Source organism: Stegostoma tigrinum, chromosome 14 (genome assembly GCF_030684315.1).
Source record: "Stegostoma tigrinum isolate sSteTig4 chromosome 14, sSteTig4.hap1, whole genome shotgun sequence".
Taxonomy (NCBI): Eukaryota; Metazoa; Chordata; class Chondrichthyes; order Orectolobiformes; family Stegostomatidae; genus Stegostoma; species Stegostoma tigrinum.
Window position 1 is genome coordinate 6,403,177 of NC_081367.1, and position 17,731 is coordinate 6,420,907.

Consider the following 17,731-nt stretch of genomic DNA (forward strand, 5'->3'; position numbering starts at 1 on the left):
TTCTTCTACTCTTTCTTGAGCAGCTTATGGGATCTCTCATCTTTATTTTAGCAGGTAGGTGGGGCCTCAAATTAAAGTCATCCTCTGAGAGTGCAGCACTTTCTCAATAATGTACTGAGTCTGCCAGCCTATGTTTTGGTTTCAAGTTTTTGGGGGGAGAACCCAGTGAACTCAGAACCTACTGTCCCAGAGACAAGGCTGTTATTCACTGAACCACAGCTGATGCTAAAAAGAACAACTGGGCAAACCTCAAAATTAATCCACAAACCCATGATTCTATAAACTGACAAACCTCGGAACGGATTAATCTACAACCCTACGAATGGTTTAATTTACAAAATTCTGATGAAATAAATCACAAAAACACGTGCACTGTACTAGACTAGTCCCAGCACTGACTTAGAGTCTTGTATCAAAAGACAATGATGTTTTAGTGAGAAGATTACCTCCAGAAAACTTTTGGCATAAATAGCAAACATATTTTGCCATTACAGCTGTGGTGGCATTAGAGAACCCTATAAACTGAGAACTAGAAAATACTTCAAAAACAAATGTCAGGCCAGCCTTTGCAGAAATTTTACTTAATGAACAAAAGATGGGCATGGTATTATTTTATACAACACTTCATTCACTGTACAATATGCTGCTCTCTCTTGGGGAGGAACCTGAATAAATTGCTCATTGTCGTTTTTTAAAACAACATCTCTCTTTAGCTTCACAAATCTTTTATGAGCAGGTCATTCAAATGCCAGAGTTCACTTAATTTCAGACAATGAACCTTTATAGGTCAATGAATGCCACTTCCCAATTTACCACAAGAGGTGAAATCCCTGCTGGTTTGAGAAAGCCTCCTCCCGCAGTGAAGCACTTCACTCACCTAGAGTAATACTAGTCACGTGTCAAAAAACAGATGGCCAATTTAGTTGAGTGAGGATGACCAGCAGGTATATGAACCATTCAAATATCATCAGCTGTTTGTGAATCAAACACTGACAAAAGCAGCTTGTGTGTATGCCAATTAAGATCTTCTTAAAACCGGAACCACATACTCCGGTAGACAGAGCAATGGATTTCACAAAGGTTACCAAAGTCCAACATGGCAAGGTGCTGCAGCTCAATTATTTGCAATGCACACTTTTGTGATTTTTATCTCGCACATTGAAATTAGTTAATATATCATCCATTCTTCAAATTCTGGAGCATTCTGCATACTGAATTTTCTGTTCCTTCTTCCTTCTTGACAGGAGCTTAAACACTATTTGTGCAGGATAGAATCATAGATTCGGTATATTGCAAAAGCAGGCCATTTGGCCTGTCAAGCCCACACCAACCTTCCGAACAGCATGCCACCTAAATACACCCCCTGTACCCCATCCCTGTGATCCTGCATTTCCCATGGCTAACCCACGTAGCTTGCACATTCCTGGACACTTCCATCAATTTAGCACGGCCAATCCACCTGACCTGCACATCTTTCGACTGTGGAAGGAAACTGGAGCACCCAGACGAAAACTACACAGAAACACGTAGAATGTGCAAACTCCACACAGACAATCACCTGGAATTGAATCCAGGTCCCTGGCGCTACAACAATGAATCAATGCACCTTCAACATGAATGACCATTACGCACGGGCAAAGTTCTGCGAGGCAGGATAATAGCTGAGGGGTAGGGTCTTTATGCCTCAGTTTAATTAATCCATTTATGTGTAGTGCTGCGCTTCTCACCTTTGTTTGGCCCAGGACCTGGAGGTCCCTGACTAGAAGCAGGTAATCGAACCGGACCCTGCTGTACCATCATCAATGGTGGCACTTGGTTTCCAGCCTTTCATAGGAAAGAAATTAACAAATGAATCAACCACGAGGCACAGATTAACTTAAAAGAAAAAAAAAACACTTTGGTGTTTCATAAACCACAATAGATAGAAATCTGTCATATGTTGTACAACCAGAAAAATACAGCCAACACTGCAGAACTTTATTTTGTACTTTAGTCTTTTGTTGCATCTAATTTGGGCAGAACTCGTATGTTCATCAAGGAAGCAAATCACTTAATATCAGTCTAATTGCCTTTTAAACGTTTTGCTTAAAATCAGTCCATTATCATTTACAGAACCGAAGAGTGAATTATTGAGCTTGGAATGAGGAAGTCGCTTACCAGCATAAACAACTTTGTTTAACATGGGACCTTTGTTATAACATCAGAGCACACCTAGGGACTTTGTGCTGAATGGCAACAGAGGAAGATACCTAGATTCAGATATTAGCAGGAACTGGATGATGAGTGAGAGAATGTGGCTGAAGAAGAGATCACGTGTTTGGCCAGTGCAAACACTACGGGCCGAATGGTTTCCTTTTTGAAGTGGTGAATTCCAGACTGGAGGCTGGAACCTTAGAAGGAATGGAAGGGGCCAAGAATGGAAATGGAGGAGGATTCAAATTAGTTCTTTAATGGTTTCAATCCAGTTTGTCCAAGATAGTCAGTAGTAGAAAGGGTAGGGAAAGGAGTTAGATTTATTTGAGCGAACATTAAAGAAGCTTTTTCCAATTGGCGGGCTCACCATCTTCTCTCAGTTGTTCCCCCTAATGAACTATTAAATCTCTTTAATATCAATATATTTCTTTCAAAATAAGAAATCATGTTTGTTCTCTAATAATTTCTTAAATAAGAGGAAAAAGGCTTTTCTAATGTTCTTTGTTGAGATGTTACAATATCATATATTGCTTGAAATCTAAAGTGTTGTAGTGACAGAATCAGCAAAATAAAGATAAACCAACAAGAAACTCAGATCAGTCAGATTCAAGAGCATCTGTTGTGGATGTTCGTTTGTTTGTATTACATAATTTTACCCACACAAAGTCTTCTATCTCACTGGGTGAGAGGAATCCAGCATAGGAGGGAATAAACACTTTTCAAACAAATTTGGGCAGGTTTTAAGAGTGGTAAGCAAATGGGATCCAATGTGAGTGAACAGATGGAAAAACACGTTGGTGCAGTGAGGCAAAAACGTGTATTTGGGTATGTTCTCACAATAACGAATTGGATTTTGGTGCAGTTATTAACAGTTGATTCAGCATTGTCATGGTGCTCAACATGCTTTATGAAGTACTTTGGACATTTAAGTCACTGCTGTAATTTGAAAAGATGGAGCCAATTTTGAGCTCAGCAAGCTCCTATAAAGAGCAATGTGATAGTGGTCAATTACAGCCATACAGCACGGAAAAAGACGATTAAGTCCAACCAGTCCATGCCGAACATAATCCCAAACTAAACCAGTCCCACCTGCCTGCTCCTGAACCATATCCCTCCAAAACTTCCCTCTTCATATATCCATCCAAATGTCTTTTAAACACTGTAATTGCACCCAAATCTACCACTTCATCAGGAAGTTCATTCCACACACAAACCACCCTCTGTGCAAAAAAACACTTGCCTCACCTCTTTCCTAAATCTCTCTCCTCTCACCTTAAAAATGTGCTGCCTAGTCTTGACATTCCCCATCTTAGGGAAAAGAGAACTACCACCAACTCTATCTACACCTCTCATTATTTTATAAACCTCTGTCAGGTCAACTCTCAACATCCAATGCTCAAACGAGAGAAGTATCAGCCTATCCAGCCATTCCTTATGACTCAAATGTTCCACATCTGGCAACATCCTGGTAAATCTTTTCTGAACCCTCTCCAGTTTAACAATATCCTTCCCATAACTGGGCAACCAGACTGGACACTGTATTCCAGAAGAGGCCTCAACAATGTCCCGTACAGCCTCAACATAACGTCCCAACTCCTACACTCAAAGGACTAAGCAATGAAGGCAAGTGTGCTAATCACCTTTTTAACCATCCTGTCTATATATAATGCAAACTTCAAAGAATTATGTACCTGCGCCCCTAGGTCCCTCTGTTCTATAACACTACCCAAGGCCCTACCATTAATTGTACAAACCCTACCCTTGTTTGTTGTACCAAAATGCATTTATCCAGACTGAACTCCATCTGCCATTTTTCTGTTCATGGACCCATTTGATCAAGACCCCGTTGTAATCTTAGAAAACCTTCTTCATTGTCTACAATGCCACCAATTTTGGTGTCATCCGCAAACTTACTAGCCATGCCTTCTATATTCTCATCCAAACCATTTATATAAATAACAAACGAAAGAGGACCCAGAACTGATTCCTGTGGAACACTGCTGGTTACAGGTCTCCAGTCCGAAAAGCAACCCTCCACCATTATTCTCTGTCTCCTGCTGTTAAGCTGACTATGTATCCAATTGGCAAGCTCACCCTGAATCCCAAGTGACCAGGCTTTACCAATTAGTCTGTGTGTAACGTTGTCAAAGGCTTTACTAAAATCCAAATAAACAATGTCTACTGCTCTGCCATCAACCTTTTTGGTAACTTCCTCAAAAACTCAAATCAAATTTGTGAAACACTATTTTCCTCACACAAAACCATGCTGACTATCCCTAATCAATTTTTGCCTCTCTAAATGTCCGTAAATCTTATCTTTGATAATCACTTCCAACAATTTACTCACTAGTGAAGTCAGACTCACTGGTCTACAGTTCCCCATTTTCTTCTTACAACCTTTCTTAAACAAAGGAATAACATTAGTCATCAGGCACCTCAGCCATAGTTATAGATGATGCAAATATTTCTGCAAGGGGTCTCGTAATTTCCTCCCTTACATTATATCAAGTCCCAGCAATTTATCCACCTTTATACTCTCTAAGAACCCCCGCCACCCCGAACTTCCTTGTCTGTAATGTGAACTGTTTTTAAAACATCAAGGTTTATTTCTTTGCTTTCTCTAGATTCTATTTCTTTCTCTACAGCAAAACCTGACACAAAATATTCATTCAATGTCTCTCCCATCTCCTGGGGTTCAACACAAAGACGACTACCTTGATCTTTTCATAGAATTATCATAGAATCCCTACAGTGAGGAAACAGGCCCTTTGGCCCAACAAGTCCACAGCGATCCTCAGAGCACCCACTCAGACCCATCACTCATAACCCACCTAATCTACACATCCCTGAACACTATGGACAACTTAGCATGGCCAATCCACCTAATCTGCACACCTTTGGACTGTGGGAGGAAACCGGAGCACCCGGAGGAAACCCACACAGTCACGGGGAGAATGTGCAAACTCCACACAGATGTTTACCCAAGGGTGGAATTGAACCCAGGTCTCTGGTGCTGTGAGGCAGCAGTGCTAACCAGAGTCACCGAGCTGCCCTTTAAGAGGCCCTATACTCTCTCTAGTTGCCCTCTTGCTATTAATGTATTTGTAGAATCACTTTGGATTACCCTTAACTTCATCTGTCAATGTTATCTCTTATCTCCTTTTTGTCTTCCTGATGTATCTCCTAAGTATGCTTCTACACTCTTTATATTAAGAGATTCAATTCAACCAAGCTGTCTATATCTAAAATAAGATTCTCTTTTGTTCTTGACTAGAACCTCAATACCTTTATTCATCTATTGTTCCTTAATCATACCAGCCTTACCCTTCACTCTAACAGGAACATAATGCCTCTGAACTTTCATCATACTCTTGAACATCTCCCACGTGTCAGACGTCATTTTACCTGTGAACAGTCTACTCCAATCAGCTTTTGAAAGTTCTAGTCTGATACCATTAAAATTTGCCCTAGTCCAATTTAAAAAACTGCTTTTGTGATGTTCAACAAACAATAAATTTGTCAGGACATTAGGAGTAGCTTAAATACTCTCTTTGAAATGGTACCATTGAATAGATGTGCATCAGTTTAACATCTTATCTGAAAGACAGTATCTCACAATGCAGTATTCTATCAGCATTGTACTGGTGTACCAACATGAAGCAACTAAGAAAAAGCTTCCTCTTGAATTAAGATGCATTTCAATACTGAAGTCATTCATAATAATAAGTTGAATCTTTCTGAAGGATTGAATATACAATAATGCAGGAGACAAGAATGGTTTGTCCCATTCACTGACAGAAATTACAGTCTTCGTTTGAACTGAGTCAGATATGGTCCTTATAAAGCTGCAAAGTGGAATTATTGAAGAGCCAAACAGAATATTCCACTTTATCCACCACTTGCTGATCAATGAGGCACACCATAAACTGATTTATTTTAGCAACACGAAAAAAATGTGGAATCGATCTTCTCATGGACATTTAAGTTGGGCAATAAGTCCTTGCCAGAGAAGTCTGTGGCCCATGAAATTTTAAAGATTTAATCCTATTATTCTTGAAGTCTGCAGAGATGAGAATAGGCACTGCTAATCAAATTTCAATGTAGTTTTATGGCTCTAATTTTATTCTCCACAATTAGGAAATAAATTTACATTCAAACAGTAGCTTTGTCTCCTCTCAAACAGATATGCCAAGGAATCATTCTGAAGGTCAGTAGGTACCATTATACACGTAATCTATCATGAACGCCAATATTTTTAACTTGGTGGGTAGAGAGGGGAACATCGAATGTTCAGAAGCACTGAACTTCTGTTCCTACTCAGATAGCAGAATGACATCCAGAAGATACACCTGAAGTAAGCAAAACAGGCCTCTGTGCATTGATTGCTCAGAAAAGCAGCACCGCAAACAATGTGGCGGAAATAACTGCATACAGACCAGTATACCGTCACCAAGTCACCCTATACTTACTTGTACGCAGGCTGTGACCAGCTAGCTCGGAGTCAGTTCCCTGAACTGAAGGGGATTCTCATCTCCTGGTTATATTAGTCAACCAGATCTTTCCTGATTGGGGTTGTTAACCTGGGCCAATCAAGGATTTCATAGTCAACAAGATCCACCTGGTTCCAATCGCTAGAGTATCATTCTCTCAGTTTTGTCGTGGATGATCAACTGAGATTATCTGCTCCCGAGGGTGTAGACTTGCTCGCTGAGCCGGTGTGTTTGACTGCAGACGTTTCGTCACCCTGCTAGGTAATGTCATCAGTGACCTCCGGTGAAATGCTGATATTCTGTCCTGCTTGTTATTTATATGCCTTGGTTTGCCAGGGTGGTTACTATAACTACCGGTTCTGTTTTTCAGTGGTTTGTATATCGAGTCCAGTTCAATGTGTTTGTTGATGGAGTTCCGGTTGGAATGCCAGGCCCCCAGGAATTCCCTGGCATGTCTCTGTTTGGCTTGTGTTATTATGGGTGTGTTGTCCCAGTCGGATCCGTGTCCTCCTTTGTCTATGTGTAGTGAGACCAGCAAGGATTGGTCATGTCTTTTGGTAGCTAGTTGGTGTCTGTGTATCCTTGCCAGTTTTCCTCCCATATGGCCTATGTACTGTTTTTCACATTCCTTGCACGGTTTTTTTGTGTATTACGCTAGCTTTACTAGTTGTGGGTTTGGGATCCTTTACGTTCGTCAGTCACTGTCACAGGATGGTCGTTGGTTTGTGGGCTACCCTGATGTCTTGGGGTCTGAGTGGTCTTGTGGTCATCTCTGCTATGTCTCTGTTGTACTGCAGGGTGGCAAGTGTGTCTGGCCATGTTGTGTCTTCGTGTTGTAGTCTGTCAAGGGCGTAATGGCGGATTGTGCTTTTTGGGCATCCATTCCTTTTGAAAACTCTGTACGGATGCTCCTGTTCTGCTTTGCGCAATTCTGGGTTGCTTATTTGAATAATGTCCTGATGCAGCTCTTGTATGGATAATGGTGTGATTGCTGGTGTAATTAAGTATCTGGTCCATATGAGTGGTCTTTCTGTATATGCTAGTCTGGAATTCCCAGTTGTTCTTACATTCTACCATTTTGTCTATGAAGGGTAGACGGTTATTGCTCTCTTCTTTTGTGATTTTTTTTTCTGGTGAGTAAGCGGTTTTATGTGTTGGTGGGTTTCTTCTAGTTTTGTGTATTTGATAATCTTCTACACATGGGACCCAGAGTTTGGATTGTATAGTCAGGAGCACTGTCTATTCCAACCTTTGCATCTCTGTTTCTGCTATAAGTTCTGATATTGGAGATCCCATTGGTGTTCTATTGATTTGTTTGAATGTACAGTCGTTGAAGGTGAAGTGGGTTGTGAGGCACAGACCCAGCAGTTTCAGGGTTTTGTCCTTGTTGATGTTGTGGTGTGCCTGCCTTCCTGACTTGTCCAGTAGTGTGGCAATTGTCTCTTTGGCTGGTTCGATGTTTCTGGATGCAAATTGTGCTGTTACGTCAAATGATATCATTACTTTGCCCTCCTTCTATCCTGGTATCCTTGATGATGTTCAGGAATCCTTGGGAGGAATGGATGCAATGGGTAGTGTCATCAACTAAGTATTTCAGTTTCTGTTGTGGTTCTTTGACTAGTCTGTATGTTGATGTGCCGGATAGTGAGACAATGGGTCTGAGGGGGACTCTTGGCTTGTGTACTTTAGAGACCACAGTAGCGGGGTGTGTTGTCTTGCTAATATCTCCTGAGTTGTGTAATTTCTTCAGGATTGTTGTATTCCCTTGTTGTTCTCTAACTGCCATGTTGGGTCTATCACCATCTGTTGGTAGGTGTCGGTATCTGCTAGTAGTGCATTAGCTTTCTCCCACATCCACAACCAATAAAACTAACGTAATATACAAAAATACCATGCAAGGACTGAAAGAAACATTGCACAGGCCAAACTACAAGAAAACTGATAATACGGATATGCAAACACCAACTGGCCACGAAGAGAAAAAAAACAATTCTTACTGCATATGGACAAAGAGTGACACAGGTCTGACTGGGACAACACATCCACAATAGCATGAGCCAAACAGCGACATGCCAGGGAATTCCTGGAGGTCTGGCATTCCAACCGGAACTCCATCAACAAACACACTGAACTGGACCTGGTACACAAACCACTGAAAAACAGAACTGGAAGTGATGCTAACCAGCCCAACAAACTGAGGAACATAACTGACAATGTGTCCTAGCAGCTTGACAAAAAATCCACAGTCAAACACACCAGCTTGGTGAGCAAGTCCACAACCCTAGCTACAAATCTTCTCAAAAACTTTAAATTATCTGCTCACATCCCTGATAAAGGCCTCAAGTACCATAACATTCAGACCCAAAAGTAAAAGTGCAGTCAATTGAGCCAACAGTCATAACATCTACAAGTACTGTAGGAAGCATGAGTGTGTTTCTATGGGCAGCTACATAATGAAGCTGCACATGAGAAGATGGATGTAGTTATAGGAGGTCAATCAGCTCAGTCCCAGAACATCCCGAGAGTAGATACCTTCTATTCAACCTTTTCAAAAAAGAGTCATTATTACACATCTTTGCAGCAGATGGGACTCAAACCTGAGTCTCCTGGCCCAGAGGTAAGGACACCGCCACTCCGTCACAACATCCCTCAGTTCCTCAGTGTACTGTGCCAGTCTCAACCATCTTCAACTGCTGCATCAATGATCTTCTCTGCATCTCAAGATCAGAAGTGGGGAGGTTCACTGAAGATTGCAAAATGTTCATCACCATTGGCAACTCCTCAGATATTAAAGTAGTCGTGTTGATGAAGAGCAAGACCTGGATAACACCCACACTTGGGCTGGCAAGTGGCATATAACACTCACGCCATGCAAGTGCCAGTTAATGACCATCTCAAACAACCGGAATCTAACTATTTCTCCTCGACATTCAATAGCATGGTTGATTTTATTTTCAGGGGAAATGACCAGGCCAGTATTTATTGTCAAATCTCAATTGCTCATGAGGTGATGATGGTCAGCCAACTTCTTGAACCACTGCAGTCTATTTGGTGTAGATACACTCAAAATGTTTTTTAGGCAGGGAGGGAGTTCCAGGATTTTGATGCAGTGATATATTTCCATATTAGGATGGTGAGTAGTTTAGAGAAGAACTTGCAGATGGTGGTGTTCCCATGTAACCGTTGGTCTTGCTCTCTACATAGCAGAGCTTGCAGGTTTGGAAAGTGCTGTCTAAGGAGCCTTGCAAATTTCTGCAGTGCATTTTGTAGATCTAAATGTCAATGGTGGAAGGCGTAAACGTTAGTGGGTGTGATACCAATCTATTAATGGGGTTTAGCCCTGAAAAGTGTGAGGGGATTCATACTGAAGGGACAAATTTGAAAGCAGAATTCAGGGTTAACGGAAAGATTCTTGGCAGTGTAGAGGAGGAGAGGGATCTTGGGGTTCACGTCCACAGTTCCCTGTAAGTTGCCACCCAAGTGGACAGAGTGTTTAAGGCGGCGTATGGTGTGTTAGCTTTCATTAATAGAGGGATTGCGTTCAAGAGCCGTTGTTATGCTCCAGCTATACAATACCCTGGTTTGGCCACATCTGGAGTATTGTGTCCGGTTCTGGTCACCTCATTTCAGGAAAGATGTGGAAGAGTTGGAAAAGGTGCAGTGGAGATTTACCAGGATGTTGCCTGGAATGGAGGGAAGCTCTTATGAGGAAAGGTTGAGAGAGCTCGGGCTTTTCTCTTTAGAACAACAAAGGATGAGAGGTGACTTGATAGAGGTGTACAAAATGATCAGAGGTATAGATATGGTGGACAGCCAGAGACTTTTTCCTAGGGTGGAGGTAGCTATTACGAGGGGGCATTGTTTTAAAGTGAGTGGAGATAGTTTATTTGGGAGATGTCAGAGGTAGGTTCTTTACTCAGAGAGTGGGCGGGGCGTGGAATGCATTGCCAGAGAGGGTAGTGGAGTGAGCCTCATGCAGAGCATTTAAGCGCCTATTAGATAGGCATATGGAAGATAGTACAAGGTAAGGGTGGAGGTTAGATAGGCCTTAGGTTTAGGGTAAAAAATCTTCACAGTGTTGGCCGAAGAGCCTGCACTGTGCTGTACTGTACTGTTCTACGTTCTATTGTGCTGCTTTGTCGTGGATGGTATCAAGCTTCGAGTGTTGTTGGAGTTGCACTCATCCAGGCAAATGGGGAGAATTTCATCACACTCCTGACTTGTGCTTTATAGATGATGGACAGGCTTTGAGAAGTCAGGAGGCGAGGTACCCTTTGCAGGATTCTCTACCTTTGATCTGTTCTTCTAGCCACAGCACCTCTGTGACTAATTTAGTTCAGTTTCTGATCATTGATAACCCCCAGGATATTGACAGTGGGGGATTCAGTGATGGTACTGTCACTGAATGTTAAGGGGTGATGGATATATTCTCTCTTATTCCGAGATATTCTACATATTCTGAGAATGGCAAGCGCTCTGGATGTGAGTTTGCTCGCTGAGCTGGAAGGTTAGTTTTCAGACGTTTCGTCACCATTCTAGGTCACATCATCAGTGAGCCTCTGACGAAGCGCTGGTGTTATGTCAAGCGTCTGGCCCATGCGCAGCATTAATGTGAGTTGCCACTTGTCCGATCCAGGATACAGTCCACATCTTGCTGCATTTGGCCCTGGTACAGCCAAGGAATCATGAATGGGACTAAACATTGATGACTGCTCAATAGACATCCCCACTTCTGATCCTATGATAAAAGGAGAATTATTACAGTCGTAACTCTTTGGGTTGAGGGCAATATCCTGAGGAACTTGTGCAGTAACGTCCTGGAGGTGAGAAGATTGATCTCTATCAAAATAGCTCTGATGTTACTATTTATTAGCAAGAGTTTTCAACGCAAGTTCATGCAGGTGAAACATTTTGTGATGATTTTTGTTGAGGCATATGCAATATAAATGTTTTATTCTTTAGCCATAAAGTGACGTTAGAACACTCCAAAATAACAAAATGCACTTGCAAGCAAAGCAACCTAAAATACTCCTTGGGCTTAACATCAATGTCCTATTTCTGAGGTATTCAGCAGGCAGCCTTACAGTAAACTCATTCTGTGCAGTGCAACTAAATACATGGGTATAGAGCACATTACTTGTGAACCATTTTAATTTTTGGTTGAACCACTGGTTTGATTGCCCCAGTGAGGCAAGTTCTTCTGTCTAGCTTGCACTTCAGCATTAGGTTGGATGTCCCTTTTGTCCCATTGATTTCCCACTTCAGATGTGCACATGCCTAAATGTTAGTAGCGGAAACTTGTAATATGCACAGAATTGCTGGTTAAGGACATTAACAATCCCCAGTGATCACTAATACCCAGAATGATTTAAGTTTCAATGAAACTTGCACAAACATCTTTTGAATCAGGGCCAGTTTTCAAATATTCACTTATATCCAAAAGGGCTTGACTTTCTTGTATTTTCATCTACATTGCTCTGTATATTTAAATAGCTTTGTAATACTAGGCATAGAATCTAATAAACAGAGGGTGGCTCACCTGGTTGAAAGGCATTCTAGGTCCATCACCTAACAGTGAGGGCTTGGTTGGTTGCTGAAAGGAAGGGGCTTGATGGGGTGGCCCTTGTGCATTTGAAGTGCCCTGCTGAGGATGCGCTGGCCCTCCTGATGGACCCTGAGGCCCACCCGGTGCACCCTGGGGCCCCTGAGGTCCTGATGGTCCTTGCATACCCTGGGGGGGTCCTTGTATTCCCTGGGGTTGTCCCTGCATTGGAGCCCCTTGCATTGCTCTTGGGCCTGATGGCCCCTGCATTCCCTGTGAACCAGGATGTCCTTGGGAGCCAGGATGTCCTTGGGAGCCGGGATGTCCTTGGGAGCCTGAGTGAACCTGAGGACCTAAACCTTGTTGAACATGAGTTCCTTGCTGTCCTTGTGGTCCAGGATGATTTGGGGGACCTGGAAACCCTTGTGCTGCATGTGGTCCTGGATGTCCTTGAGGTCCCTGAGGTCCAGAAGGTCCTCCTGGACCATGAATTCCTTGTGGCCCTGCATGTCCTTGGGGACCCATTAATCCTTGTGATACTACAGGACCCTGCATGAGTGGGGGGACCTGTAGACCCAGTTGTCCTGGAGGAGCTGGTGGTCTGAAATTGCCTTGCGGTCCTGAATGTCCAAGGGGCACATTCATCTGCATCTGCTGAGGTGCATGTCCCTGTTGAAATCCTTGAGCAGGCTGAGAGATAAACCCTTGTCCTTGGAAGGCCTGTGGTGTTAAAGAAGGACTTTGCTGCTGCTGCTGCTGCGGCTGTTGCTGCTGTACTTGTTGCTGCTGTACTTGTTCTGCCTGCTTCTGTGCCATCCTTTCAATCTTGAGTTGCTTTTTGGAAGAAAGAAAACACACAATTGTAAATAACCTTTTCTGTCCCAATTTGTAAACATCACAAACGAACTGAAGAAACTGGTGTAGACATTCAGTCCAACAAGGCTATCTTTAAAGGAAGTGTATAATTCATTTTCTTGAATACCAATGCACACTAACAGCAGAGTGTACCATCTGTAAGATACACTGTAGCAACTCACCAAGGTTCCTTCCAACTTGTGACTTCTAATACCTAGAAGAACAAAGGCAGCAAATACATACATACAAATTCCTCTATGTAAGGGGAAATTGACATTATAGCCAACAGGAGGGGCTGGTGGCTGAAAATAAACTGTATAGATTTTCTATAATCACAAAATACATATGCAACAGTTCAAAATATGAACATGCAATTATATGATTGGATAATATAATCACATGTATCAGTTTGAATATGATTGGATGATACAGTCATGTGTACAAACTTGGAATGTCAACTACATGAATATGATTGGGTAGCGATGGGGTGAGTAAAGTGTAACCTTTTGACTGGAAATTATTATTTTTAGGCATAGTCAATTGGATGCTTATCAGTAACGTTTGAGTTATACACCATTTTGAAAATGTACATCTCCCGTGCATGCATGAATAAGTGTTTAAGAAAGAAAACCTTTTTAGGAAATGTTATGGCATTGATAGAAGGTTTAATTCCAGCCTTGGGCAACTGTCTGTGGGGAGTTTGCACATTCTGCCATCTCTGTGTGCGTTTCCTCTGGATGCTCTAGTTTCATCCCACAATTCAAAGATGTGTAGGTTAGGTAGATTGGCCATGCTAAATTGCCCACTGTATCAAGGATGTGTAGGCTAGGTAGGTTAGCCATAGAAACGAAGGGCCAAATGGCCGGCTTTCGCACTGTAGGATGTTATGATTTTATAAGTTCCAAGTAATGCTAACTTTCCGTTCTTCATTCCTAACCACACTTTTACTCATTCGTGAGATGTGGACATCACTGACTGGGCCAACTTTTATTGCCCATCCCTGGTTGCCCTTGAGAGGAATGTGGTAAGCTGCCTTCCTAAACCATCGCAATCCACATGCCACTGGTTGGCCTTCAATGTTTCTGGTCAATGGTAACACCAAGGATGTTGATAGTAGGGGATTCAGTGATGATTAAAATATAAAGGGACATTAAATATAAAGGGACACTGATTAGATTGTCTCTTATTGGAGATGGTCATTGCCTGGCATTTGAGTACTATGAATGTTACTTGTCAATCCAAGTCTGGATATTGTCCACAACTTGTTGCATGGACTGCTTCAGTATCTGAGGAGTCACAAATGATGCCGAACATTGTGTAATCATTGGCAATTATCCCCCCTTCCAACCGTGTAATGAAGGGGAGATCATGGATGAAGCATTTGAAGATGGTAGGGCCTTGAACACCACCCTGAGGGTCTCCCGCAGAGATGCCCTGGAGCTGGGATGACTGACTTTCAATAAACACAATCATCTTCCTATGTGCTAGGTATAACTCTGACCAGCAGAGAGGTTGCCCTCGATTCCCAAAGATTCCAGTTTTGCTAGGGAGCCTTGATGCCAATCTTGGTCGAACGCAGCCTTGATATCAAGGGCTGTCACTCTTACCTCGCCCCTGGAATTCAGCTCTTTTGTCCATGTTTGAACTAAGGCTGGAATGAGGTCAGGAGCTGTGTAGCCCTGGTGGAACCCAAACTGGGTGTCACTAAGCAGGTCATTGCTGAGCAGGTGCTGCTTGATCGCTCTGTTACTGAGATCTTCCACCACTTGCCTGATCATCAAGAACGGACTCATGGGCAGTAATTGGCCAGGTTGGATTTGTCCTGCTTTCTGCGTGTACAACATATCTGGGCAATTTTCCACATTGCTGGGTAGATGCCAGTGTTGTAACTGAACAAGAACAACTCGGGTAAGGGAGTGGCAAGTTCTGGAGCACAAGTCTTCAGTACTATTGCCATTATTAATATTTAGCACCATTTTGACAACTACAGATTTTAACGTGAATACAATGCAAGGGACAATGACAGGAACGTAATCATTGTGGCTCTGCAATTGAATAGTGGTTTTTGGTCAGTGTGCCGAGGGATATGGACCATAAAGACCTGTGCAATTGATATTCCACTGAGCTGACCAATCTCAACAGTGGCAATGAGACAAGAGAACCAGCCGTTCTCAAAGCCGCCGTGATCACACTGCAGAAACTATCATGATTTGGAAATGTTGATCTGTGTGAAGAAAATAGAGCTCAAATGTGATGGCCCTACCTGTGATCATATTGGTTGCTAATGCAGGAAATTCTTGCATTAAAAAATGGCTGAAGCCATATCTTCACAAATTTTTCACTTGTAGCTCGAGGCTAAAGTAAATTAGGTAAAGTTGAAGTGATGAGGCACAGGATTCCTATTGTGTACAAAAAATAGCTTGCGCTACTGAGAACTGCACAAGTTATCCAGCGCAATATTTCCTCTGATTTTCAAGTGTGGTGCCTGTGTTTTCCGACTAGCCAACTGCACGACGTCAGTGTACATGCACATGGTTCCCCACTTAACCCACATGAGAGGTCTCTTACACGTTCACTTTTACTTTCTCCTTTGAATGCGAATTGATGGCCTCAGATCCAAAGATTCAAAAAAGACCAATGATCACTGACAACTTAGTTTGCATTTTCCTTCTCATTAACAAAAATATCCGAAAGCTAATCATCTCAAGTAAGGCTCTATAGAGTCACTGAAAATAAAACTGAAGTACTCAGATTCTAAGTATTGAAAAAATGAAGATCTTCTCTAACCTCTAACAGCAGAGGATTAGTGTACTGTAGAGCAGCCATCTCCTGTTCAATTTCAGCTTGAGATTTTTTCTTCTCATCCTGTTTTTTCTCTTCTGCTCTCTCAATCTTTGGCTCTTCAACAGGCACAGTGAGAACCTTATTCTGAGACCACGCCTGTAGACATAAGGTAGAGATGGTATAACATTCAAATCTTTTTCTATCTTCAAAACTTTTCCATGTTTTTCTCATTTCAAATTCCTAGCAGTTCACTATTATTTCAGTCACTGAAATAGGTTTACTATGGCTGGTGAGGTTTTGTTTGCTGTTTTACAGAACTGGGCTAATCTGTTTTCTGTAAGGCAGGAACATGTTCTGTAGTTGGTGCAAATTAGTTGTTTAGTACGTGCATCTCATGGAAATTAGGTACCTTGTACATTCACCATCCTACTTGGTAAACCTTTCCTCCTGCTCTCAAAGAATAGGGCTCTGTAAGCAGTGGCAGCATCTATCCCCTTCAGTAAGCAGCCACCCTCCTTATGCATGAATCTACACAAAGTACAGTGCTGGGCCAGTGAAGTACAAGAGACCATACCATTGCTGATGAAAGATCGTCAGAATGGAATGTTAACTCTACTTCACATATTTTTCTGCTTCATAGTGCATCATGTGTTAAGGATTTCCTACATTCAAAGCAGATCAATTTTACAAATGGTGTCATACAAGCGAGAATCATACTGAGTTTAACGGACCTGTTGAAACTGAACAGGAATTGGCTTTGCATAGGGGACTTTCTTCTGTATTACTTTCTTCTGATCCTTGAGCATCATCTCATCCATGCCCCAGTCCAATCCTGGGATTGCCATCTCCACCTCATTCACCTCTTCTTTGTCTGTGAAAAATCATGCTTTAGATGGCTATGAAACTAAGCGGCACATTTTTAACATACTTTTAGTGTGACTCATTTTTACAGACTGTAAGTGCAGCCAATGCCTTTTTAAATGAAAGAATTGCAGGAATGCTGAGCCTTAGCGATACCAAATAAAGGATTTTATTTTTGTACCTTCAGCAGACTATATAAACATGTGCTGTGGTGCTGTATGAGATAAAGTGTGGAACTTCCCTGCTGAATTTTATGAAGTATTTAATGCTTTAATAATATCTTAGCTTAAACCATTTTTGTTTCCCGGCTCACATGCCAGTTCTTTCACCTTTGCTCTCTTTGTGGACTAACTGCCTGCTGAGGTACAGTGTCATCAGAAATTGATCCAAAAGACACTCTCTTTATGTGACAGTTGAGCCAGCAATTATTCAACTATGTAGGCTACCATTAGAGACAAATTTTGCACAGACTGACTGTGAGCATGGCTGTCTAGATGATTCAGCCTGTCAAAAACACTCAAAGATGCATGCAGTGCAGGTCCAACTTCCTTAGTGACAACACTAAATTTCATGTGATATACTTACTGGCTTGTTCTAGCTCCAAGGCCTGTTTCAGTTGCTCAGGAATGCCCATCCCAGGAATACTTGATAAACTGTTTGGCTCAATGTCATCTGCAGAATTCCAAATGTGAAAAAAGGTTCAGGGTGTGTACTGGGAGTTGCATCTTTATGAAATGCTATGCTTAAATGTTTACTTCCCTTTTCAGGAAGTGTGTGAGGCAGTAAATAGCTCCCGTGCTGGTCAAATGCCAGATTAGTGAGTAGCTCAGATCTGCATCACATTTATTATGAAAAATATTTCTGATGAATTGTTGTAATTAAACTTTTCATTTGCAATACATGCAATCTTATTGCAGGCCCTGGTCGTATTGTATTTATTCCATCCATTGTATAATTTTTTTTTCTGGTGGAAATATCTTAGCGGAAAAGGACTTAACTTAGGCAA

The 17,731-nt window shown here is 42.0% G+C and overlaps 1 protein-coding gene across 1 annotated transcript in view; it reads right to left on the reverse strand.

The window, feature by feature from the left end:
• Positions 1-17,731, reverse strand: part of wdr33 (WD repeat domain 33) — a 109,643-nt gene that overhangs the window by 11,079 nt on the left and 80,833 nt on the right. The window contains exons 13-17 of the mRNA XM_048542220.2: positions 17,311-17,397; positions 16,596-16,735; positions 15,868-16,020; positions 12,223-13,059; positions 1,728-1,824 (exon numbers count right to left, since the gene is read on the reverse strand). Of these exons, the coding sequence (XP_048398177.2) occupies positions 1,728-1,824; positions 12,223-13,059; positions 15,868-16,020; positions 16,596-16,735; positions 17,311-17,397 (1,314 nt within the window). The remainder of the gene's footprint in view (positions 1-1,727; positions 1,825-12,222; positions 13,060-15,867; positions 16,021-16,595; positions 16,736-17,310; positions 17,398-17,731) is intronic.